This window comes from Anolis sagrei, chromosome 4, assembly GCF_037176765.1.
Source record: "Anolis sagrei isolate rAnoSag1 chromosome 4, rAnoSag1.mat, whole genome shotgun sequence".
NCBI lineage: Eukaryota > Metazoa > Chordata > Lepidosauria > Squamata > Dactyloidae > Anolis > Anolis sagrei.
Genome location: NC_090024.1, coordinates 242,244,261 through 242,271,691, shown reverse-complemented (window position 1 = coordinate 242,271,691; position 27,431 = coordinate 242,244,261). Strand labels below are relative to the sequence as shown.

The 27,431-nt window shown below is 44.6% G+C and overlaps 1 protein-coding gene across 4 annotated transcripts in view; it reads right to left on the bottom strand.

Annotated features, from left to right (window-relative positions):
• Positions 1–27,431, bottom strand: part of TPX2 (TPX2 microtubule nucleation factor) — a 124,038-nt gene that overhangs the window by 26,069 nt on the left and 70,538 nt on the right. For 2 of the 4 annotated variants that reach the window (XM_067468276.1, XM_060771857.2), the window contains exons 3-11: positions 18,634–18,788; positions 17,222–17,329; positions 12,717–12,846; positions 10,812–10,940; positions 8,036–8,104; positions 7,201–7,334; positions 5,755–5,909; positions 4,370–4,541; positions 3,137–3,269 (exon numbers count right to left, since the gene is read on the bottom strand). In XM_067468276.1, coding sequence (XP_067324377.1) covers positions 3,137–3,269; positions 4,370–4,541; positions 5,755–5,909; positions 7,201–7,334; positions 8,036–8,104; positions 10,812–10,940; positions 12,717–12,846; positions 17,222–17,329; positions 18,634–18,715 — 1,112 coding nt within the window. In that variant the 5' untranslated portion in view covers positions 18,716–18,788. The remainder of the gene's footprint in view (positions 1–3,136; positions 3,270–4,369; positions 4,542–5,754; positions 5,910–7,200; positions 7,335–8,035; positions 8,105–10,811; positions 10,941–12,716; positions 12,847–17,221; positions 17,330–18,633; positions 18,789–27,431) is intronic. The other 2 variants (XM_067468277.1, XM_060771858.2) reach the window with 2 other exon arrangements.

Genomic DNA, 27,431 nt, shown 5'->3' with positions numbered 1-27,431 from the left:
GAGCTGCTGAGCTTGTTGACCAAAAGGTCGCAGGTTCGATTCCAGGGAGCGGCGTGAGCTTCTGCTGTCAGCCCTAGCTTCTATCAACCTAGCAGTTCGAAAACATGCAAATGTGAGTAGATCAATAGGTACCGCTCCGGCAGGAAGGTAACGGCGCTCCATGCAGTCATGCTGGCCACATGACCTTGGAGGTGTCTATGGACAACGCTGGCTCTTCAGCTTAGAAATGGAGATGAGCACCACATCCCAGAGTCAGACATGACTGGACTTAATGTCAGGGGACAACCTTTACCTTACCTACAATCAAAAAGCATTCTGAACCCCACCAACAATGGAACTGAATCAAACTTGGCACACAGAACTCCCATGACCAACAGAAAATATTGGAAGGGTTTGGTGGGCACTGACCTTGAGCTTTGGGAGTTGTAGTTTACCTACATCCAGAGAGCACTGTGGACTCAAACAATGATGGATCTGGTCCAAACTTGGCACAAATTCTCAATATGCCCAAATGTAAACACTAGTGGAGTATGGGGAAAATAGACCTTGACATTTGGGAGTTGTAGTTGCTGGGATTTATAGTTCACCTACAATCAAAGAGCATTCTGAACCCTACCAACGATTGAATTGGGCCAAACTTCCCACACAGAACCTCCACGACCAACAGAAAATACAGTATTTTCCGGTGATCTTTGATGACCCCTCTGACACCCCCTTGTGACCCCTCCAGGGGTCCCGACCCCCAGGTTGAGAAACACTGCATTAAAGTATGAAAGAGATCTCCATGTCAGGACGGTGTGCAATGAGGCAAAGGATGCAGGACGGTGTGCAGTACAGCTGGTTGTGGTAAGTCATAGCAGGACCAAATGTGTGTGTGTTGAAGAAAAACCTTATGGTGTTGATAATCATGTACAGCTGGTAATGTAGGCCAACCAGCAAGCCTGCACTATACCCAATGGGGTATATCTGTATGATTTTTCTTTAGAATACAGTGTGGTTTTGGATGGTGGAGAGCTTTTTCTCTGAGAAGATCTATGCTCAAAGACTTTGCTCTGGGGAGCAGTATGGAGAAGCTACTCTGAAGGAGGCTATAGTGGAATAAACCCAAGGTTTATGTTTTGCTCTCTCATTTGATTTAAGATGAAGATTACTTATTTTGTGTTACTTACAAGACAATAAGTTTCTTGCACTGTTTGATTTTTGTATGCAACATTGCATGTTTGTTTCATCTCTGCTGAGTAAAGAGTAGAGATGTTTCTGTTCATTTTTCCTCTTGTCTGTGAGTCTATCTGGACTAAGGGTCCTCAAACTTTTTAAACAGAGGGCCAGGTCACAGTCCCTCAAACTGTTGGAGGGCTGGATTATAATTTGAAAAAAACATGAATGAATTCCTATGCATGCTGCACATATCTTATTTGTAGTGCAAAGAACACTTAAAAACAATACAATAATTAAAATGAAGAACAATTTTAACAAATATAAACTTATTAGTATTTCAATGGGAAGTATGGGCCTGCTTTTGGCTGGTGAGATAGGATTGTTGTTGTTGTTGTGTGCTTTCAAGTCGTTTCAGACTTAGGCTGACCCTGAGCAAGGGCCAGGTAAATGACCTTGGAGGGCCATATCCGGCCCCTGGGCCTTAGTTTGAGGACCCCTGGTCTACTGCATTTGGACTTTGGACGATGAGTAAAATCCGCTGCTGCGCAAGAGGAGGGATGTCAGGCAGCTTTCCAGGTCTTACCCGTTAATAAATAATAATAATAATAATAATAAAACTTTATTTATACACCGCTACCATCTCCTCAAGGGACTTGGTGTGGCTTACATGAGGCTGAGCCCACAATACAACAATAATAAAGCAATAGCAACAAACAATACAAAATAGTTAAAATACTAGCTGTCCCCTGCCACGCATTGCTGTGGCCCAGTCTGGTGATCTGGAAATGAAGGAATGAGAATGTGTTGGTTTCTAATATATGCAATGTCTTTATGCTTGAGGGTAAACAGTATTTCTTGTTGTTTCTTTGCCAGTGTTGATGTGGAGATTGTCTGGTTTGCCTACTCTGGAACATGTAACATATCATTGTCCTTCTTTAGGGGTCCCTTTCAAATCTTTGATACTGCATCTGTCATATACATATATGTGTGTGTGTGAATGGCTGGATGGCCCTTTGTCAGGAGGGCTTTGTTTTGTTGCCCTGGTGAAGGGAGCTGGACTGGATGGCCTTAAGGCAGCATTTCTCAACCTGCAAAGTCAATACACCAAGGAAGGAGGGTCACCAGGGGGGTGTCAGAAGGGTCCCCAAAGACCACCAGGAAACACAGTATTTCATGTTGGTCATGGAGGTTTTGTGTGGGATGTTTGGCCCAATTCCATCGTTGGTGAGGTTTGGAATGCTCCTTGATTGTAGGTGAACTATAAATCCCAGTAACTACAACTCCCAAATGTCAAGGTCTATTTCCCCCAAACTCCATCTGTGTTTATATTTGGGCATATAGAGTATTCATGCCAAATTTGGTCCAGATCCATCATTGTTTGAGTCCACAGTGCTCTCTGGATATAGGTGAACTACAACTCTCAAACTCAAGGTCAATGCCCTCCAAACCTTTCCAGTATTTTCTGTTGGTGATGGGAGTTCTGTGTGCCAAGTTTGATTGTAGGTGAGCTATAAATCCCAGTAACTACAACTCCCAAATGACAAAATCATAATTGTTTGAGTGATGGTCACTCCTTGTGTGGTGAGATGTTTTGTTGCCAAATTTGGTGTGATTTCGCTCATTGGTTCTTTTGTTTTTAAGGCAATCATTATGCACAGAGCATTTATATATATATATATAGAAAACTCATAAGCAAAATCAATCCTAAATCAATAATAAAGTGCATTTGGAGCTTGGATTAAGCTTGGATGCTGCCTTCTGGAACACCAGAAAACATGCACATTCCACCTTGATATCTGAGTGGGTTATCATTTTGCCTTTCAGGCTTCTTCGCTTCAGGGCCAACATGCCCGGCGCCTCACAAGGCTCGCTTTGTGGACACCCGGCTCTGGGAGCCTTCCATCTCTGCCTGCCTGCCTGCAGTTAACTCAGAGGACAGCTCATCAGATGTCCTTCATGGATAAAGAGTTACACTTACTGCTGCAGCTTGGCAATTTCTTCTGCCTCCAGCTCAGCAGAGCTCTTGCAGGTGGCAGGCCTGGAACGCGCCTTCGTTTCGAGACGGGGAGTTTTTGCCATTGTCAGCTTAGGCTTTAAAGGTCTGTTTGTGCCTGCAGAAAGAGAAGAGAAGATTCCACCAGAATATTAGAAATAATGCCCTGACAGTCAGAGCTGCTTGATAGAGGAATAGGATGCCTGGGAGTTGGGTGGAGTCTTCTCCTTTGAAGGTTTTGGAACAGAGGTTGGATAGCCATCCACTGGGAGGGCTTGGATATACTGGCCACTTTTCCCTCCTTCTCTCAAGCCACCTCTCTCTCAGCTGTTGTTTTTTCCTCCCTCGTGCAGGAGCAAGGGGTGGGGGGAATGTTGCTTTAACGCATGCTCTGTATAGTCATTTAGCTTTGTGGGGGGTTTAAGTTCTTTCCAGTTATTTTTTTTTTTAGTGAAAGACATAGATTGCTTTGGTTGGTGTCTTGTGTCCAAATTTGGTATCAATTCGCTCAGTGGGTTTTGAGTTCTGTTAATCCCACAAACTAACATTACATTTTTATTTATATAGACTAGCCGTCCCCTGCCATGCGTTGCCGTGGCTCACATGGGGGGTCTTTGTGGGAGGTTTGGCCCAATTCGATCATTGGTGGGGTTCAGAATGCTCTGTGATTGTAGGTGGACTATAAATCCCAGCAACTACAACTCCCAAATGTCAAGATTCTATTTTCCCCAAACTCCACCAGTGTTTACATTTGGGCATATTTAATATTCTTGTAAAGCTTGGTCCAGATCCATCATTGTTTGAGTCCACAGTGATCTTTGGATGTAGGTGAACTACAACTCCAAAATCAAAGGACACTGCCCACCAAACTCTTCAAGTACAGAGCATTTTTATATATATAGATAGATTAGGACACTATTGTGCATGGATCCAATTGTGGGAGTCAAAGTCCAAAGCACCTGGAGGGCCTAAGTTTGCCGGTACCGGGCCTAACCAGTCAACTCTCTTAACCTGGAGTTTTCTAGGCACAACTGTCTGCCTCTTATATAGGACACAGGGACAGAAAAAAGGCAGCCCAGAGAACACGGGCAGCAAAAACAGTGGGCTGTGTACAATGTGAGGGCGATATTGTGCCACTCCTGAGGCACTGAATGTACAGTGTATCCCCCGCCCTCCTGCCCACAAAGGGATTCCCAGCTCTCGACATCCCAGCTTTACCTTCGTTGTCTTTCCGGCTCCTCAGGTGGTAACGCTGGGGAGTGACTTTCTGGAAGTTTTGTACTTGCTGTGCCAAGGACACATACTCTTCGTGGGTTTCGTCAAATTTTCTTTTGTTGCCCTGGGACAGATTGAACGGCTTGGGGATTGTGGGTCCCTTTGGCAATCGGGCCTGAAAAGAGACACAACCAGTTCAGACCAAGCTGCTCTGCCTGTCCAAACACTGGCCTTTGCCACAAGACTATTAGGAAAAGAAAGGGAACAGTAGCCTCTCCCCAATTTCCAAAGGCATGTCTTATGGCTCCTTAAAAGAATAACACATTTTTAGGACATAAGCTTTGTGGACTCAAACCCATTTCCATCGTATACATGCAAAACTGCCTCGGTTTGCAGATATGTATTTCTATACATACTTGGATTGGGGGAGGGTGCAATACCTTACATAGAATAATGGTTATCTGAATTGTAGTTATTCAACAGTAGTTGCAAGGTAACATGGAAATATTAGGGTACATACATTGTTTAAAGGGTACTAGTTTGTCCTGTCAAAATCCCAGCAACTACAATTCCCAAATGTCAAGGTCTATTTTCCCCAAACTCCACCGGTGTTCACATTTGGGCATATTGAGGATTCGTGCCAAGTGTGGTACAGATCCATCATTGTTTCAGTCCACAGTGCTGTCTGGCTGTAGGTGAACTACAACTCCCAAACTCAAGGTCAATGCCCACCAAACCCTTCCAGTATTTTCTATTGGTCATGGGACTTCTGTGTTCCAAGTGTGGTTCAATTCCATTGTTGGTGGAATCCAGAGTGTTCTCTGATTGTAGCTGAACTATAAATCCTAGCAACTACATCTCCCAAATGTCAAGGTCTATTTTGCCCAAACTCCACCAGTGTTTACATTTGGGCATATTGAGTATTCGTGCCAAGTGTGGTCCAGATCCATCATTGTTTCAGTCCATAGTGCTGTCTGGATGCAGGTGAACTATAACTCCCAAACTCAAGGTCAATGCCCACCAAACCATTTCAGTATTTTCTATTGGTCATGGGACTTCTATGTTTCAAGTGTGGTTCAATTCCATTCTTGGTGGAGTTCAGAGTGTTCTCTGATTGTTGGTGAACAATTAATCCCAGCAACTACAACTCCCAAATGTCAAGGTCTATTTTCCCCAAACTCCACCAGTGTTTACATTTGGGCATATTGAGTATTCGTGACAAGTGTGGACCAGAACCATCATTGTTTCAGTCCATAGTGCTGTCTGGATGCAGGTAAACTACAACTCCCAAACTGAAGGTCAATGCCCACCAAACCATTCCAATATTTTCTATTGGTCATGGGACTTCCGTGTTCCAAGTGTGTTCCAGATGCCCTTCCCTCTCTCACCGGAGATGGTGGGTGTCTCCTCAGGGCCGCCACGAAGTCTACCTCCTTGTATTCTGCGCCAGGCTCCCCATGCTGCTTAATCCTGCCATCCGTGGAGAAATGGAAGTCTACTGGCTTTGTTACTGGTCTGTTGGTTGCCATTTTCATAGGTTGACCTGAAGGGAAGTAAATGGGGAGTGTGAAAAATTTCATGGCATATATTCCAAGTTTTAGTGAGGTCAGGAGTCCCGAAAGGCAAATCGAACTGTTCAAACTAAAGCTTTGTGCCCAATGAGATAAAAGTGGCCTGCAAAACATACTAGATTGGGTGATACACATTAGGGACCACCCAACATTAGTGGGATGGAATTACATTAGTGGGACAGCTCAGCAGAACAGAAAAAAAAAACAGTGTAGAAATACAGAGCCAGGGCCTGGGGAAACTGGTTTTTGGACCACGATGTCCACAATACTCCCCAGTTAGCCTAGCCCAGTGTTTCTCAACCTGCCTAATGCCACGACCTCTTAATACAGTTTCTCATGTTGTGGTGACCCCAACCATAAAATTATTTTCATTGCTGTAATTTTGCTACTGTTATGAATCTCAGTGTAAATATCTGGTATTTTATTTTTTTATTTATTTGCAGCTTTTATATTCTGCCCTTCTCAACCCGCAGGGGACTCAGGGCGGATTACAGTGTACACATATATGGCAAACATTCAATGCCAATTTTTGACATACAAACATATACAGACATACACAGAGGCTATTTTTTTCTTTTTCTGGCCGTCGGGGAGCTGTCGCTTTCATCATCCATCTGCAACGCTGATGAAGCACTTCCGCATTCCCCGCATGCTTCCCCGCTGGAATGCTTTGCTGGAGTCTTCTTTATGGCCTCATAAATCAGTTAATTTAGCCTCCCCACACTTTAAGGTGGTACCTTATTTTCCTACTTGACAGATGCAACTGTCTTTCGGGTTGCAAAGGTCGACAACAGGTTACACATAATTGGTCGGAAACCCACTCCAACCCGGGCTGGCTTCGAACTCATGACCTTTTGGTCAGAGTGATCTTAATGCAACTGACACTCAGCCTGCTGCGCCACAATCCCAGTGATATGCAGGGTGTAATTTCATTCACTGGACCAAATTTGGCACAAATACCTGATATGCCCAAATTTGAATAATGGTATAGTTGGAGGGTGTGGAATTGAATTTGTCTTTTGGGAGTTGCAGTTGCTGGGATTGATAGTTAACCTAAAATCAAAGAGCATTCTGAACTCCACCAATGATGTAATTGAACCAACTTGGCAGAATGGGGTTGGACTGGATGGCCCAAGAGGTCTCGTCCAACTCTATGATTCTATATGCGTAAAGATATAGAATGTAAATAAAATTGCATTACAGCCTAATTCTTTGTAAGCCACTCCCTTCACAGTCCTTATGCCAAGCTCCTTCCCAACTCACCTGGGCCAGCAATGGCTACTCGAAGAGACTCCTCATTCCTCCGGCGCAGCTCAGCCACCTCTTGCTGCAGTTGGTGCATCTTCTGGACTTCCATCTCCTCGGTCGTCTTCCCCTTGGCAGAGGGATTCCTCCTTCTGGAAACAAAATATGGAGGGCCAGGACTGTCAGTAAAGGGAAAGACACAGACAAAGCAGCTCCTATGCCAACTGTTGGAAACGTGGGACTCCTCCCCAGATGGTTGTAGGCTACTACAACTCCCAGAACCCCCATCAAGGGCCATGATGGATAGGGCTGTTGGGAGCTGATTGGAAGGGAAAAGGAAGACGTTAGTAACATAGAAATAGAATACCTTTATTGTCATTGTACACTGTGCAATGAAATTAAATGCTTTCCCCAGCATACATCCCAAAAAACAACACACCTCTCAGCCTTAAAGTACCTGTTTGTTTTCATCAAAAATAAAAAACTTTGTTTAAGCAATCTAAAGACTCTGTTTTAAGGAAATCCAAGGGCCTTTAATCTGAGGCAGCCCCGGCGTCCCGTTGGGCACACAGAATTTATGTCCTGTCTACAGTCTTATGCACAGGCCCAGCGTGTGACAGCACAGTTATGATGGAGACAAGTTGGGTTACTTGATTGCTAGAAGCCACACACTTCCAGTTACCTATCCATTCCAGAGAGCCCAACCTCCAGATGTGCTGAACTACAAACTCCGGTAATGCTGGCTGAAGGACGGGAACAGTTATCCTCCAATGCATCTGCAGAACCCAAAATTGACACAGACTGAGAGTGTAATATCCAGTTAACAGAAACCAAGTCAAATCCTACTACCTACTTTGGTGTTGCGGGTGTGACTGGATGTTTGGCCAAGGGTGTTTCCCCCAGGTTCACCCTCTGAGCGGATCTGGAAGCATGAAGAGAAAGAAGGTAAAGGGTCGGCCCTGCTAGCTGGAGACTACCTACTGAATCCCTTTCAAGTGCAAAGGGTTTCCTAGCCTTCAGCACTGTGCAGATATTTCCCAAACACCAGTGCAGAAAGGCAATTCAAAATGTTACCTCGCTGTGCGGGGAGGCGCACATGGCTTCTTAGGGCCTCTGATACAGGTGGGGAGGGAACAGCAGAGGACTCCCCAAACACGCAACATGAGCAACATCTTCTCAACCTCCCCATCTTTAAAAATCTGTCTTGTCACAGATTTGGGGCCTAGTTCCCTTGGGGTATTTCCCTGAATCTTGGCAATGAACGGGACAGGAAAAGAGCGCTATCTATTCACTGCTTCTGCTACATTGATGAAATTGCAGTCACCTGGGTTGCAGTCAGCTTCCCAACACACGCAGCACCAGCTTTCCATAATCAATGAACCTTTCTCCCATTATCTCTTCTCCAAACTAAGCAGGGGCATGGCTACTCCTTTCAAAATAATGATGTGGATTTCCAAAATCGGCAGGCTAGCCCTCTTTTGAGACCCCGAAGCAGTGAGAATTGTAAAGACAAGTGGGAAAGAAAAAAGTGGACATGAAATGACAAACTGAGCGGTCCACTGAGGACTGAAGACTAGTTTTCCAAGCTGGCCATTTCTGCATGGGACCTGATCCCTTACCTAGGCCAGGGTGGCCACATTCACCTTGTGCATTCCCTGAACTCCACTTTTGGTCCTCACCCCCCCCCCCAAAAAAACTTGTTAAGAGATATTAAAAATTAACTAAGTATTTTTAATTACAAAAATGTGAGTCAAGCACTGAAAGGGTTAAACGGATGCAATGACATAGCAAAAGCTGCTGTTCTGTATAAGCAGTTGTGCGTGTAGCTAGCCCTCAGTCTGTGAGAGGTCTCAGTGTGTTAGTAGGCCTCAGTATGAGTAGGCCTCAGTGTGAGAGGCGTCAGTCTGAGAGAGCCCTCAGTGGGAGAAGATCTCAGTGGGAGAAAAGCCTCAGTGTTAGTAGGCCTCAGTATGAGTAGGCCTCGGTGTGAGAGAGCCCTCAGTGGGAAAAGATCTCAGTGGGAGAAAGGCCTCAGTGGGAGGTAAGCCTCAGTGCTAGTAGGCCTCAGTATGAGTAGGCCTCAGTGTGAGAGAGGCGTCAGTCTGAGAGAGCCCTCAGTGGGAGAAGATCTCAGTGGGAGAAAGGCCTCAGTGGGAGGTAAGCCTCAGTGTTAGTAGGCCTCAGTATGAGTAGGCCTGGTGTGTGAGAAGCTTCGGTGAGAGAAGCCCCAGGTTGAAGACTAATAAGGATTATGAGCCCAGTATAACCCAGTGCATTCCCTGAATTCCACGTTTGCTCCTCTTCCCCCTGCCCTCACAAACTCTCCATTAAAAAACTAAAAGGAATTTCATATTGTTGCCCTGCTGAATACTTCCTAAATTGTTGAAAATACACAAAACCCACCCCCTACTGATAACAAATTGCTTAATTTACTTCTGCAGGAAGTCATGTGTCACTGTTTTAAGATGAATTGCAGCAGAAAACTGAGAAATCTGGGCTTGGTTGTTGTAGGTTTTTCCGGGCTATATGGCCATGGTCTAGAGGCATTCTCTGCTGACGTTTCACCTGCATCTATGGCAAGCATCCTCAGAGGTAGTGAGGATGCTTGCCATAGATGCAGGCGAAACGTCAGGAGAGAATGCCTCTAGACCATGGCCATATAGCGGGGGGAAACCCTACAACAACCCAGTGATTCCGGCCATGAAAGCCTTCGACATTACAAATCTGGGCTTGTTGGAAGGGCCTTTCCCTTTTGGGGGATTTGGCTGTGCCCCCTGCCCCTTGAATGGCTCCTGCTTGCCTGAGACATTTTAAAGAGACTTAAGACAGCTCTGTGCTGAGGTAATGCAACAGGCTACTCGGTTTACAAAACTGAGCCTGTCAATTTACACTTTCCCTGCTAGTTACTGGAAGTGGCTGTGAAGCATTGAATCACCACTTCAATGACCAGATGTCGGAGTGATCTACTGTATTTTCAGTCATGTAAACATTTCCCCACACACTTGCAAACATATCTTGACATCCTGAAGGACCGTAAAGCTACTTAGGTTGATTAAAGTAAAGCAAAAAAAGAAAGCAAAGGACATTTGTCAGGAGCTGCATTCTATACCCATCACGACTTCCTGTGCCTCGACAGAATGATTACTCTCACTGAAACCTAATGCATGATTCCTAGGACGCGGAACAATGGCTTCAAACTACAAGAGAGGAGATTCCATCTGAACATGAGGAAGAACTTCCTGACTGTGAGAGCCGTTCAGCAGTGGAACTCTCTGCCCCGGAGTGTGGTGGAGGCTCCTTCTTTGGAAGCTTTTAAACAGAGGCTGGGTGGCCATCTGTCAGGGGTGATTTGAATGCAATATTCCTGCTTCTTGGCAGAATGGGGTTGGACTGGATGGCCAATGAGGTCTCTTCCAACTCTTTGATTCTATGATTCTATGATTCCTGTCCTTCCAAAACTGTCCTGGATTCAAAGGGAGAAAGAGGAGAGCCCAAACGGCACGCTTTTGCTCTCTCCAAACCTTGTCTTTGAACAGGACCAGGCGGCGGAGGGATCAGAACTGCCCCCTGAGAACATCACAATGACTCCACTTGATGTGCCCCCCACACCAGCAATATTTCAGACTCACAGTCTTTGTTTCTTCTGCGGAGGTGGCTCCTGCTTGCTGGCTAAGAAGACAGCACGCTTCTCAGCCTGACTTTTGGCCATTATTCTTCTTTGTGCACTCCTCCGATGAGCCGAGATCCGCCTTGCCGTTCTAAAAGTGGAGGGGGGGAGCGGAAGGTTAGTTGTGGGCTTCAATAAATGAGGTATACCTTTCAAAATGTTTCAGTGCTTACAAATATTGGAGGATTAGGACCTGTTAGGATCATAACCTATTAAATAGGCATGATCTTCTTGGAGACCTATTGGTTAATAATAATAACTTTAAAAAAAAAAAAAAAAGACATGGATGAATTCCTATGCACACTGCACATATCGTATTTGTAGTGCAGGACTTTAAGATCGTCTGGAGAGGCCCTGCTCTCGATCCTGCCTTCGTCACAATTACGGTTGGCGGGGACGAGAGACAGGGCCTTCTCAGTGGTGGTCCCTTGGCTATTGAATGTCCTCCCCAGGGATATTAGATTGCCCCTTTTCCCTTTTAACATTTCGAAAGCAAGTCAAGACGTGGCTCTTTGAGCAAGCGTTTACAGACACAATATAACAGACATGGAGAAGAACGGAACGACTTGACGATGTTATTGGATAACGCTTTTAACTAGGGGACTCAAATGGATATACGTTTTTATTGATATTGTTTTACTTGGCTTTATATTTAACATTGATTGTTTTTAAATTGTATTTTATGTCTTTGATATTGACTGTAAACCGCTCCGAGTCGCCTGTGGGCTGAGAGGGGTGGTATATAAATGTAGTAAATAAAAATAAATAATAATTTATTGGACTACTGTAATGCGCTCTACGTGGGGCTGCCCTTGAAAATGGCTCGGAAATTCCAACTGGTCCAACGGTCGGCGGCCAGGCTGTTAACTGGCGATCCTTACAGAAAGAGGTCAACCCTCCTGTTTAAGGAGTTCCACTGGCTGCCATTCATCTTCCGGTCCCAATTCAAGGTGCAGATGCTCACCTACAAAGCCCTAAACTGTTTGGGACCCGCCTACCTGCGTGACCTCATCTCCATATATGAACCCACGCGTTCCCTTCGATCATCTGGAGAGACCCTGCTCACGATCCCACTGGCGTCGCAGGCGCATTTGGTGGGGACGACGGACAGGGCCTTCTCTGTGGTGGCCCCCCGACTCTGGAACTCTTTCCCCAAGGATATCAGACAAGCCCCAACGTTGGCAATCTTTAGGAAGAGCCTGAAGACCTGGCTGTTCCAGCGTGCCTTGCCAGATTAGGAAACACCTGGCATCATGTCCCGAATGCACTTTGTTAGAGACCAGGACATTGCACCTACCTCCAAAAACCGCTACATACCTCCTGTCAAGTTCAGCACTTTTAAATTTTGTCCATTACATTTGGCCCGGCCTTTAGGTTTTAAATGCGTCATGTTGTCATTGTTTTTAGTGTTTTATTGTTTTTGTTTCATGTTTATTATTTGCTTATGAGTTTTACTGTTATATTTGTATGTTGTTGGCGGCCTTGGCCTTTGTAAGCCACATCGAGTCCTTCGGGAGATTTTGCGGGGTATAAATAAAGATAATAATGATAATAATAATAATAATAATAATAATAATAATTTGTTACAGTTTGCAACCCAAGACTGCAGCTTCCATTCTGACTATTAAGGTTGCTTTCTAGCTCTTCAGGACTGAAGACAGACCTCTCTCCCCCTCCAAGAGAGACAGAGAAGCAAGGGGCACTAGGTTCAGAGGTTGGGGAGGCCACTCCATGAGGAAACAAAGAAGAATCCTTGTGGGAGACGGACTTTGTCAAGGAATTATGGAGTCTAGGCCTGATGCTGTAACTTATCTCAATGCCATCTTGGAATGGGTGAATTTCCTGGATCTGAGCAGGACGTTCTTACCTTTTGGAGGTCCGGCCAGAAGCTGTCATGGTTGCTTCATTGGCTGCAGATGTCTCATTGGCGGCAGGTGCCTCATTAGCTGCAGATGTCTCATTGGCTGCAGATGTCGAGTTGTCTGGGAGTTTATCGTCTAAAAATAAATAGTGCATCAACAACGTTTTCCAGATTTTTAAAGCTTCCATCATTCCTTCTGCAGCATCTGAAGCAGCAAAAGAATGTATTGTCGAAGGCTTTCATGGCCGGAATCACTGGGTTGTTGTAGGTTTTTTCAGGCTATATGGCCATGGCCTAGAGGCATTCTCTCCTGACGTTTCGCCTGCATCTCTGGCAAGCATCCTCAGAGGTAGTGAGGTCTGTTGGAACTAGGAAAAGGGGTTTATATATCTGTGGAATGACCAGGGTGAGACAAAGGACTCTTCTCTGCTGGGGTTAGGTGTGAATGTTTCAACTGACCACCTTGATTAGCATTTGATTGCCTGGCAATGCCTGGAAGTGCCATACATCAAGGGAACCACTGACCGCATAGGGAAGCTGATGAGGAAACACAACATACAAACTATCTACAGACTCACCAAGAAAATCCAAACAATGCTCCGTTCAGCAAAGGACAAGAGGGATCCTCTCACTTCTGCAGGAGTCTACCGTGTACCATGCAGCTGTGGACAAGTCTACAGAGGGACCACCAAATGCAGCATTGCACAAACACGAATTAAGGAACATGGAAGGCACTGCAGACTCCTTCAACCAGAGAAGTCAGCCATAGCAGAGCACCTGAGGAACCAACCTGGACACAGCATCTTATTGGAGCACACAGAAATGCTGGACCACTCTCACAACCACCATATCAGACTACACAGAAAAGCCAGTGAAATCAACAAGCATGTGGACAATTTCAACAGAATTGAGGAAACCATGAAAATGAACAAAATCTGGCTACCAGTATTTAAAAACTCTAAAATTACAACAGCACAACAACAGAGAGGAAGCAGGCAGAGACATCTAATTACCTCTCAATTACCTGAACATCAAGTGAAAAGTGGGTGCCAGAAACAATATCATACAAAAGCTGACTTGCACAACCTAGGGATCACAACCAGACACAGTGAAGACATCTGCCCTTGCGCTGTGCTACTGAGTGTGCATGCCCAGTGTGGAACACATCTCACCACACTAAAACAATGGATGTGGCTCTGAATGAGACATGCCGCATTATCACAGGGTGTCTGCGCCCTACACCACTGGAGAAATTACACTGCTTAGCCGGGATTGCACCACCTGACATCGGCCGCGAAGTATCAGCCAATAGTGAAAGGACCAAGGCAGTGACATCTCCAGCAAATCCCCTGTTTGGGTATCAGCCAGCACGTCAATGACTTCAATCTAGAAATAGTTTTCTAAGATCTACAGAGACACTCGCTGGAACACCTCAGCAAGCGAGAGTCCAAAAGTGGCAGGCACAAACCCAGAACCTCAACCAATGGCTGATACCAAATGAGAGACTCCCCCCTGGGCACACAGAAGACTGGGCGACTTGGAAGGTACTGAACAGACTATGCTCTGGCACCACGATATGCAGAGCCAACCTTCAGAAATGAGGCTACAAAGTGGAATCCTCGGCATGCGAGTGTGGAGAAGAGCAAACCACTGACCACCTGCTGCAATGCAACCTGAGCCCTGCCACATGCACAATGGAGGACTTCCTTGCAGCAACACCGGAAGCACTCCAAGTGGCCAGATACTGGTCAAAGGATCTCTCAACAAAAGTTTGCCCCAGGCACAGTCAGGCCATTGTATGCTAATCAAGGTGGTCAGTTGAAACATTCACACCTAGCTCCAGCAGACAAGAGGCTGTTGTTTTGCTGTTGTAAAAACAACCAGGCACATCTTAACACCTCTCAACAAAAGATTCCCCCAGGCTCAGCCAGGCCTTCAAATGCTAATGAAGGTGGTCAATAGAAACATTCACACCTAGCTCCAGCAGAGAAGAGCTCTTTGCCCCACCCCAGTCATTCCACAGATATATAAAACCTTTTTCCTAGTTCCAACAGACCTCACTACCTCTGAGGATGCTTGCCATAGATGCAGACGAAATGGCAGGAGAAAATGCCTCTAGAACATGGCCATATAGCCCGAAAAACCCACAAGAACCTAGTGATTCCAGCCATGAAAGCCTTCGACAATACAAGTATTAAGCTTTTTAGCATCTCTTCAGAAAATAACGTATCAGTGGCAAGTAAAAAAAACAAGGATCTCAGGAAAGGGGGCAGCTAATTTTACAGGTGACACCAAATTACTCAGAACCCAGTAGAGTTTAAAGCAGAGCAAAGGAATCTCTTAAAAGGCATAGAATGGCAACAATGGCTGCAAAGTGCATTTCAAAGCAAAGGTAAAAGGAAAGCATTAGAAGAAAGGTTCCTAAAGCCCAGAACCATAAGGCAAGATGGGGCTCCACCGCACAATTGTTGAGGCTCTTTGGAATATGTTTATGGTTATTACTTTGTATTATTTGGGATTATTTTTGAGATATTTGTATTTGTGTAGGGCAACGTTTCTCAACCTGGGGGTCAGTACCCTGGGGGGGGGGAGGTGTCACGAGGGGGTTTCTGAAGGGTCACTAAAGATAATCAGAAAACATATATTTTTGATGGTCTTAGGAACTCCTTTGGCAGAGAAGGCTGAAGATCTCTCCGCCTATCCTAGTCTTTCTTTTTGGAAACAGACCCACCAAAAAGTCCTCCTCAACTGTGATTGGCCAGCCTCTCAGCCAAGGGGAGGGCTGTTTCTGAGACTCCAGGCAAGGAGGGGAGAGCATGCTCACCACATGACAGTGTGATGCACATGTGCAGGCGAGGGAGAGCGTGTGAGGCTGGAGGGAGACTCGCACCAGCAAGACCCTTCAAGGCATGAGGGTTTTGCATGGGAAGTTTGGCCCAATTCTATGACTGGTGGGGTTCAGAATGCTCTTTCACTGAACTATAGATCCCAGCAACTACAACTCCCAAATCTCAAGGTCTATTTTCTCCAAATTCCACCACATTTGGGCATATTGAGTATTTGTGCCAAGTTTGGTCCATCATTGTTTGAACCCACAGTGCTCTCTGAATGTAGGTGAACTACAACTCCGAAACTCAAGGTCAATGCTCACCAAACCCTTCAAGTATTTTCTGTTGGTCATGGGAGTCCTGTATGCCAAGTTTGGTTCATTCAATCGTTGGTAGAGTTCAGAATGCTCTTTGATTGTAGGTGAACTATAAATCCCAGCAACTACAACTCCCAAATGACAAAATCAATCCCCCCACCCAACCCCACCAGTATTCAAATTTGAGTGTATTGGGTATTTGTGCTGAATTTGGTCCAGTGAATGAAAATACATCCTACATATCAGATATTTACATGACCATTCATAGCAGTAGCAAAATTACAGTTATGAAGTAGCAATGAAAATAATTTTATGGTTGGGAGTCACCACAACATGAGGAACCGTATTAAGGGGGTGCAGCATTAGGAAGGTTGAGAAACGCTGGCGTAGGGCATTGAATATTTTTCTTTTTTGGTGTGTAACCTGTCCTGAGTCCCCTCGGGGAGAAAGGGCGGTGTATAAATAAAGTATTGTTGTTGTTTTTATTATTATTTTGTCTAAAATGCCCCCAATTGTCCCTATGTTATCAAATTTCCACTGTCCCAAATATTTTTAGGCTTTGGGGAGGTTTTGTGTCCCGAGGAGGGCGACTAAAAAGGGTCTGGAGAACAAGCCCTATGAGGAGCGGCTTAAGGAGCTGGGCATGTTTAGCATGAAGAAGAGAAGGCTGAGAGGAGACATGATAGCCATGTATAAATATGTGAGAGGAAGCCACAGGGAGGAGGGAGCAAGCTTGTTTTCTGCTTCCCTGGAGATTAGGACAAGGAACAATGGCTTCAAACAACAAGAAAGGAGATTCCATCTGAACATGAGGAAGAACTTCCTGACTGTGAGAGCCGTTCAGCAGTGGAACTCTCTGCCCCGGAGTGTGGTGGAGGCTCCTTCTTTGGAAGCTTTTAAACAGAGGCTGGATGGCCATCTGTCAGGGGTGATTTGAATGCAATATTCCTGCTTCTTGGCAGAATGGGGTTGGACTGGATGGCCCATGAGGTCTCTTCCAACGCTTTGATTCTATGATTCTAAAAAAAACCCAAAATGATCTGAGGATCACACCTCTTCCTGCAAAAAAAAAAACCCCTCCTAAAATGACTGAAGGCATACCAAAACATGGCACAATTCTCCCTGGACTATGTTTGGAATACTTTGGGGGCAAAAGGTGTTACCTTAATATGGCCCTTCAGACCATGCCTACGAAGACCCCCTTGTATATTTCAATTTATGTGCAGAGTCATAGCGAGAGAAATTTAGTTACCACCTCTTTCTGTTATACAAATCAACTAGACTTGTTCTCTCTGTGCCTCTTGACACCAAGACACAATTCAGCATGCTCACAGGCCACCGCCGGCTCTGGACAGAAGCAACTTACTGGCTTCCATGATCGGCGTGATGATGGCGTGCGGGAGCATTGCCCTTTCTGCTGACGTTCTCTGTGCGAATGCTCCCTTGGGAGTGAACAGTCGTGGTCTCACATGATCTGCAAGAAACCACCACCTTGTAAGTTGAACACATCAAGGGCAACCATCCATGCTACAAAGGATTGGTCGGCTTGTTGCCCTCTTTCCCATACGAAAGCTGGAGGAGTGCTAAAGGGACAGTCAGAAACCAGCTTCTTTTTCACATGTGGGAGAATTAAGGAGTTGGATTACCAATCTCTTCCCTACACCCCACAAGACAATTTAGATAGACTTTTGTTTGTTTTTGGCCATTTTTAAGCTCTTTAGACCTTGCAGAGATTCCTGCAGAGTTCAAAAATTATTGTTCACAACTATCCAAGCCAACCCAGCTGATATGCAACCAGTCATTTCAAAAAGGAAAAAAAAATAACCAGCATGAATGTATGGCACCAACGCAACCCATAAGCCTCCCAAATATGGAAGCATGGCGCCACCTCCCAGACAGGACATTGATTGAAAAAGCAGTTGATTGTGCCCTCCACAATTTTGATAGCCTCATTTAAACTACAGAATTATAAATAACTAGCGGTCCCCTGCCACGCGTTGCTGTGGCCCAGTCTGCTGATTTGGAAAATAATAATAATGAGAAAGTGTTGGTTTCTAATATATGTAAGGAACCTGCCTGCTGCAGAAATTCATTGACAGATTTGTGAAGTGTACGGTGATACTGTTATGTGTGAAAGCAAAGTGCATAAATGGGTACGATAATTCAAAGATGGCCGTGACAACGTCCATGATGAGGACCGCTACGGTCGCCCTTCTTTGATTACAGACGATTTGGTGGCTTTTGGTGGCAGCAAGTTTTTATGAAGAGGGTATTTTAAAATTGGTTCAGAGGTATGATAAGTGTTTGAACAAACTTGGCAACTATGTCGAAAAATAGAGTGAAGTATGCACTTTCTGAAAATAAATTTACTTTTTTGAAATAAACTTTCGTTGTGTACTTATGTTCAAACGGACCTTACTTAAAAAATACCCCTCGTATTTTGCGGATTTTCCCTATTTTGCGGAACGTAACCCTCGCAATAAGTGAAGGATTTTAAGTTTCTGGATTTTATTTATTTTTTTTGCCAACGGCTGGGGGTTCAGAGAGCTGTAGTCTCAGAACTGTCTTGACGTGGATCAAGACAGTTAAAACATTCTCCTCGGCATGTTTGTTGCATTCTGGCAGCTTTTTTAGTGTTCTGTAATATCACTTCTGATCACAGCAGTATAGCCTCAACTGTTCACTCTCCCCCAAGTCTTTGCAGCTAGCCATGTGATCCCTCAATGAAAACAAGTCCCCTAGTGCTAAACTGGGAGAGGAGGATGCTGCAGTACTCACCAAACCAAGCATCAACACCGTCATTATCGTCTTCAAAGTTGATGCGATCAGGGACGTCAAAAGAATATTTATCGTCAGCCATTTTTAAAAATGGCACCAACTCCTCCTCTGCTGCAGCAGATCCTCTTCCAACAGTCTGAGAGCAGAGCAGATACCTGGAGAGTAAATGTAATACAGTATTCGTAACATGTAGCATAGCAGGCAACTCATAAAACATCAACTTATTCCCTTTGCATAGCCTTGAACCGTTGGTCAGTCTTTTCTTTTAACAGAGTGGAATGAGAGTCAAAGCTAGCCCATGATCCATGGCTGAGATGGGACCATTTCACTGTCATCATCTCAGGTCCAGGTCCATGGTTATTACCTAGCTCTGTGTTACCAAAAGCTTTGGAAAGAAAGAGACAAGAAAGAACCCCCAATTCTCAAATCTTGAACATCAAGCCAAGCAGAACTTTCTACTCAGAATCAGAAAAAGGGAAAATGGAAAACTATTAAAACCTTTTGTATGATCTTGCCCTCTCTCTCTTTTTGCAGGTCACTCTGCTTCTACATCACCAAGGTCCTTCTGGGAGGGATAACAATCCCAAACATGGTATGCTTTATTGCAGACCTCCACTAAGGAGAATTTAATTCCCAGAACCCCCTCCTCTGGTCCTGTTGGTTGAGGTTTCTGGGATTTGAAGCTCAACAACATTTGGAGAACATGTTTGATTTGTTTGGGTCCATGTCTGATTTGGTCAAAACATAAAGAAGAGGCCACATGCGAATAAATGCGTCCAAACCTTACATTGATCCTCATGATCATAGCCACAGAACCATAGAATTGGAAGGTCAACCCCTGCTCAGTGTAGAACCTCTAGATAAAGCATCCCCAGCAGACAACTGTTAAGTCTCTCTTTTTGAAGACCTCCAAAGAAGGAAACCCCACAACCTCTCAAAGCCTTTGCTCCTTAGACTGTTCATTCCATATCTACTCTCCTGTAACTTCAAACTCTAAGACCTCACTCATCCTACCCTCCTGGAAAGCAGAGAACCAATCTGCTCCCTCTTCTTTGCAATAACCTTTGAGGCCTTTAAAGAGGGCAATCATGTCATCATTCTTCTCTCCACCATGCTGAACATGCCTGACCTCTTCAACCTTTCCACATATGTTTTACTCTCCAGTATCATCCTTGTTGCACTTCTCTGAACACCTTTAAGGCCTTCATGAAATGAAACAGCTTACTTAGCTCACATTGGAAGATGTAGATCAAAAGGAACAAAGAGGATGATAAATGTGAGTGTAGATGGCATCAACTTGATAAGTCAAGCAGAGAAAGGTTTTTTTCCTCTAAGGAACTGGAGATAGTTTTCAGACCACAGTTGACCCACGAGAGGTCCTGAACTCAGGTCACAAGCAGCGCAACAGTGACTTTGCTAGATCTATAGGTTTTTCAGAAAAGGCTTACCACAATTGAGTCAGTTTCCCAGGACCAAAATTAAGAGGGCAAGTTTATCACCGACCATGACCCTGATGTTTCTCTTGCCAAACTGGATCCTGACAACATACATGTTTAGTGCCAATGAGTACTTCCATTCAACTGTCCATAGCAGGATATTAGAACATTCCGATATTAGAACATTCCGAATGAAGCAGAGAGTATTTGAGGACCGGGACATCCGTAGGGATACCAAGGTGCTTGCTTATAGAGCTATTGTCCTCCCAACTCTGCTCTATGCCTGCGAGACGTGGACTGTCTACAGACGTCACATGCAACTCCTGGAACGATTCCATCAGCGCTGTCTCTGGAAAATCCTGCAAATTTCTTGGGAAGACAAGCGGACAAATGTCAGCGTGCTGGAAGAAGCAAAGACCACCAGCATTGAAGCGATGGTCCTCCACCACCAACTCCGCTGGACCGGCCACGTTGTCCGGATGCCCGACCACCGTCTCCCAAAGCAGTTCCTCTACTCCGAACTCAAGAACAGAAAATGGAATGTTGGTGGACAGGAAAAGAGATTGAAAGATGGGCTCAAAGCCAACTTTAAAAACTCTGGCATAGACACTGAGAACTGGGAAGCTCTGGCCCTTGACTGCTCCAGCTGGAGGTCACCTGTGACCAGCAGTGCTGCAGAATTTGAGGAGGCACGAATGGAGGGCAAAAGGGAGAAGCCTGCCAAGAGGAAGGCGCATCAAGCCAACCCCAACCAAGACTGCCTTCCACCTGGAAACCAATGCCCTCACTGCGGGAGAAGATGCAGAGCAAGAATAGGGCGCCACAGCCACATACGGACCCACAAGAATATTGGAAGACAATCATCCTCGGAAAGCGAAGGATCGCCTAAGAGAAGAGATTAGAACATTACATCCAGACTTACAACCACAAAAGTTACTCCTTTGATCCAAGTCAAAGAGGTCCAAGAGAGGACTCCTCTGAAGCCAGATGGTGAGTTCAAGGCCTTCTCCGTTAGTTGAGACTTGGGCCAGGATGACTGCCAGCTTCTATAGTTTTACAAAACTGTGTTCACTCACATATTGGAAGGTTGCCTAGATATAAATTACAGCACCATTAGCAGGTGCCAACCTAATTTATAGCCCTCCGCATCCCTTGCCAAGGTATGGAGTGTTGCTACATACCAGAGGGCAGTCTGAGCCACAGACAGACTGGAGGGAGGCAGAAAGGCCAGGCCACAAAGAGGAGGAGGAGATGACCGTGGCTTCCAAGACTGTACACAATTTAGACAAGACACAAAGATGCCCAAAAGGTGGGGAAAGGCAACAGCCCCCAACCACAGTAATACAATTCCAAGCTCTGGCTGGAATGATATCCCTCCCGAGTCTCCTTGATTAGGATCAAGTTTCTGTCAACACTACTAACAGGGAAAAAACCCCAAGTGCGTCATTGACGTTCCTTTTGCCCACTCAGCCCAACAAGCCAGGCTGCCAAGCAGGGGAACGGGCATCACATTTCAGGAATGGTTGGCGCCATGACTAACCCTTAGTGGGGCCGAGCCTCTCTGAAATGAAGAGGCAGCAAATTCAGAGCAACACAACCCCAGGGGGGCCACATAGGGAATCCCCCCACCCTATGGAAGGGTTCAATTTCTAGGCCATTTCTAAAGCAGCAGGAAAGGGAGGCTGAACCATGTGGGGGCCTGGAGAGCAGAGAGTCAACCCCTCCCCAAAAGCTTCCAGTATTTCATATATGGCCAGCTGGATTGTGTTAAAGAGACACAGGCAATTTATTGTCCAGTTCTGTGTAGTGCAGCAGTTCTCAACCTGGGGTCCCCAGATGTTTATGGCCTACAACTCCCAGAAATCCTAGCCAGTTTACCAGCTGTTAGGATTTCTGGGAGTTGAAGGCAAAAAACATCTGGGGACCTCAGGTTGAGAACTACTAGTGTAGTGGATCAGGATGAATAAGAAGCCTCTGGGAATCCACCTCTGTTTAAAGCAGTGGTTCTCAACTAGTGGTCCATGGATCATCAGTGGTCCACAAGAACTAAAATATGGCTGCCAATAAGCTTCCAGACCCTATTCAAGGGGCAGCTTATCACCTACAAGCCCTAAACGGTTCAGGTCCAGCATATATTCATGATCACATCTTCTCCTATGAACTTGCATGAGCTTTAAGATCTACTGAGGAGGCCCTCCTCTTGCTTCCACCTCCATCACAAGTACTGTTGTTGAGAACAAGAGAGAAAAGGAGTGAGGGAAGGGCCTTCTCAGTGGTGCCCCCTCCCCTGGCTCTGGAACTCTCTCCCCAGGGAGATTAGATTGGCGCCCAACCTGTCCACCTTCCGTAAAGACCTGAAAACTTGGATGTTCCAATATACCTTTGATTAATTGGTTCATCAACTGACATGGCTCTTCTAGCCCAAATTTAATTACGAGGGTTGAATGAAAAGTAATGCCTCCACCTTCGTTATTTGGGTTTGGATGGGAATATTTTAATAAATCAAACGCAGAAATGATCCTTAGAATGTACTCTTAACTACCACTACTCACTTTTCAACATAATCACCAGACAATTGGATACATTTCTGCCAATGATGAACAAGTTTTCTGAAGCCGACACTGTTTCCGCAACCCAACGTGCACAGATCTTCCGATAACCAAGCAGATCAATAATGTGACCCACAAGTTATGCTTGAAATTTTTCTCTGAGTGATACAACTATCGTCCTAAATCAATCTGTCAACCTTTTGCTTGTGAAACTTGGTGGTTGCTGTCACAGGACGTCCAATTCTTTGTTTGTCACGCAAGTCAAATGTTCCCACCTCAACATCTTTAAACTTAGTCGCCCAATGACGCATAGTACTCACATCAACACAATCGCCATAAACAGCTTGCATTCTCTGATGAATCTACTTTGGGGTGACACCTTCTGCTGACAAGAATTCAATGACTGTACATTGCTTACATTGCATTGACCGACTGTCTGTGCAGGATTTCATTTCGCACTTTAACAACACAACCATTCAATGCTAAGGCTTCCTGCCAAAATGGAACTGTAGAGGAGAGTCTACTGAACAGGCCAGTACCTGCCACATACCAGTACTGCCACCTGTTGAGGAGTTACAAAGGTGGAGGCATTACTTTTCATTCAACCCTCATACCTGCCCTTTGCACTTTACTTCCAGCCCCGCCCTACAGCTGTATTGCACAAGTCCTTGCCCTGCCCTCTCAGCTCTGAACACACCCATTGTGCTTGGCTACTGGTTGTTGATGATTTATGTTTTTATTACGTTTTGTACGGATTTTGTTTTAATTTATTACAATGCAATGTATTTTAATGTGCTATGTTTTAATTCTGTTGACTGGGCCTTGCCCCCAAGTAAGCCGCCCCAAGTCCTTTTGGGGAGATGGTGGCAGGATATAAGAATAAAGTTATTATTTTGGGTATGGGAAGTGTGGCAATTTAACATGACTATAGCTGTGCTCAACTGCTTAATGGGGAAGCAGTGCTGCGTACGTATGTAACTTTGCAAATAGTGTCTCCTGCAATGTGAATCAGGACAGATATAGAATATGCCCTTCACAGCTGGATACCACAGTAGCCACACTTGGTCACTGCCAGCTTGAAGGAGAACCCATGCTTCACTGCACCTGTGTAACCTCTGCTTGCTCAGCATCCTAGACACTACTTCTGCAAAGAAACAAAGGCTGTGCAAATGTAGTGAATACTACACTTCTCAAGAGAGAGGGTGTCTGGTCTAGTTCAGTTCCTTGTATTTCCTATTTTCCTTTACCTAGACTATCCCTTATGACCAAATAAATAGAATGAACGATCAAGAAAATATATGACTATTCCAAGAGGAAGGAGGTGAAAGGGGGGGGGGGTGTACGTGGAAGAGGGATGAATACACGTAGAAGAGTTTGAAATAATGTATAGACAATAGGCAACACTAGAAGGGGGTGAGTATATATGGAATATATATAAACACACTCTGCATTTGTTGCTGTCTAAACATTCTTGAGAAGAAATGTGGATATATTATATTCTACTTGTACGTAAGGGTCTGGAGAACAAGCCCTATGAAGAACGGCTTAAAGAGCTGGGCATGTTTAGCCTGACGAAGAGAAGGCTGAGAGGAGATATGATAACCATATATAAATATGTGAGAGGAAGCCACAGGGAGGAGGGAGCAAGTTTGTTTTCTGCTTCCCCAGAGACTAGGACGCAATGGAGCAATGGCTTCAAACTACAAGAGAGGAGATTCCATCTGAACATGAGGAAGAACTTCCTGACTGTGAGAGCCGTTCAGCAGTGGAACTCTCTGCCCCGGAGTGTGGTGGAGGCTCCTTCTTTGGAGGCTTTTAAACAGAGGCTGGATGGCCATCTGTCAAGGGTGCTTTGAATGCAATATTCTTGCTTCTTGACAGAATGGGGTTGGATTGGATGGCCCATGAGGTCTCTTCCAACTCTATGATTCTATGATTCAAATTTTAAAAAGTAAAGGAGAGAGGGTGTGACCAGATCCTTTCTACCTCAATGTAGCTGTTTGCTTTCTTTCCAAACCTGTAATAATCCTCTAATGGATTATTGTGAAATAGCATGCCTGAAAAAGTTGACAACTGATGCTGCAAATAGAATTTCTTGGGACAGTTGCTACATAAATCACTTGTATAGTTGCTCTTGCCGCAGATAAATTACCAATCATCATAGGATCAGGATTGGAAGAGACCATAGGGTCTTCCAGTCTAACCCCCTTCTGCTACACAGGAATACACAAAGTACGGACAGATGGCTATCCAGGGCTCCGTTCAGAAATCTGTTGAAGTAGAGACCACCACACTTGGAGGCAGCAGCATGTCCCACTGCTGAACACCCCTTACCCTGAAAAAACTTTTCCTAATGTAATAGGTGGAATTATGTAGTTTGAATCCATCGCTCCATGTTCTAGACCAGGGATCCTCAAACTAAGGCCCGGGGGCCGGATACGGCCCTCCAAGGTCATTTACCCGGCCGGCCCTTGCTTAAGGTCAACCTAAGTCTGAAACGACTTGAAAGCACACAACAACAACAACCATATCTCATCAGCAGGCCCACACTTCCCATTGAAATACTAATAAGTTTATATTTGTTAAAATTGTTCTTCATTTTAATTATTGTATTGTTTTAAAGTGTTTTTTGCACTCCAAATAAGATATGTGCAGTGTGCATAGGAATTCATTCATGTTTTTTTTTTCCAAATTATAATCCGTCCCTCCAACAGTTTGAGGGACTGTGACCTGGCCCTCTGTTTACAAAGTTTATGGACCCTTGTTCTATACTCTAGAGCAATCTCATTTTTTAAAATTTTAACATTTTAATCATCAATACTCTAGGCAAAAATTACCCACTCTCCTGAGTTGCTCCTTAGAGGTATTCATAGTTTCAAAACCTTTGCCCAATTTGGCCTCCCTTCTCTGGACACACTTTTCAATCTACTTCTTGAATTGCAATACCCAGAATTAGAATCAATATTATTCTAGGTGAGGTCTGACAAAAACGTAATAAAGATATACTGTTTCTCTCCTCAATCCCTAAATTCCTGAAGAAGCCTGGAATTGCACTGGAGTGACTTGCAGGTGGCATTCACATAAAAGTGATTAAGAAACACACATACATGGTTGGAACATTACTACAGTATTTCTAAGTACATTTTAAAAGGGTTTTCAGTTAACTTTCTAGAAAGTCTACAATTAACAGAAAAGAACCAAGGGACAGAGATTTAAGGCGTACCTGTCCGAACGTATCTCCTACATCTCACCTCGGAGTTTAAGATCTGCTGAGGGGGGCCCTGCTCTCGGCCCCACCTTTATCACAAGCGAGACTGGTGGGGACGAGGGACAGGGCCTTCTCGGTGGTGGCCCCTCGCCTGTGGAATGCACTCCCCAGGGAAATTAGGACATCAACATCCCTCCTTAACAACAGGAAGAAGCTAAAAACCTGGATGTGGGACCAGGCCTTCGGGTAAGCTGGCAGATGGTCAAAGACAACCAATAATGACCAGAGCAGGAAAGGACAATGACAATGCTAAATGGTTTACGGATTTGGATTTGGTGAACACTGACCACAAGATGTTTTTATTGCTGCTAATATATTGTCTGATTGTTTTAATTAGTTATAACTGTGATATTATGTGGTAAACTTGTGTTTTATATATTGTATTGTATGTTGTAATTGTTAGGCATCGAATTGTGCCTTTTGTAAGCCGCCCTGAGTCCCCCCTAGGGGGTTGAGAAGGGCGGGGTAGAAGCACCCCAAATAAATAAATAAATAAATAAGGTAAAACAGTATGTTGATTTGAAATGGCACATTATAAACACATACTTTCTTATAAACCTTAGCATTGTAACATAGTGTAACATAGTATTGTTGCTCAGCCTTTGATTGTGCTTGAACCTGATCTCTTTGTACAAGTACCGTCATCATTCTAATGACACTGGGGATTCTGGGTCTGGAAGAGGAGCCAACAAGAGATTTTAAGCCCTGAAAATGAGCTGTCTGTGTCTGAAGATCAGATTCCTGAAAGGCAGTTCGCTAGGAAAGCAAGGTCAGGAGCAGACCTGAGCTCACAGGATGGTAATGAAAGTCCAGGTGGACAGTCTAATGAGCAGTTTGATAGGAGATTTACATTCCATCAACATAGGGCTTCTCAAGAGAGAGTACGAAGATCAAGATGCTTATTAGACAAGAAATCTTTATCAGTTTCCGAGGGGAGATGACATGATTTTCCCTCTATATTAGCTAGCCCAGTAGATGGGCTCTTTAGTCCAGGCAACACTGGTGTTGAGTAATAATCTACGGTCAAGTCAAGGGATTTCTAGTTCCATGTTTCCTTTTGTTAATGTTTCATGATTCCTAGTTTTGAGGGCTATTCCTGAATTTTATGTTTTGGATTTATTCTGCTTTTGTATTCCTGGTTTTTGATGCTACTCCCGTACTTTGATTTCTGTGGTTTATTCCTGATATTGGGACTTTGGTTTTTTTATACTATTTTTCTGAATTTCATATATAATCTTCAATAATCTGCTTTGCTATTTTACCTTGGACTGGAGTGTGTGTGAAGAATAGAGGTGGTTCTCAGCCTTCGAGTGCAACACACAGAAATAGTAGTTAAGATTAATGACGCATGAAAACCCAGTAGTTTTCATCAAAGTCATTTCTGATACATCCAGTATCCAAGATGAAACTTTATGTACCCTCACTATCTCTCCTCCCTCTCCCATCTGTCACCCACTGGCAAAAATAAGCTGAAAATAGAAGCCAATAACTCTGTGGTAAACAACAAGGAAAGTTAGATATTTTGGCAGAGAAACAGAACACAAG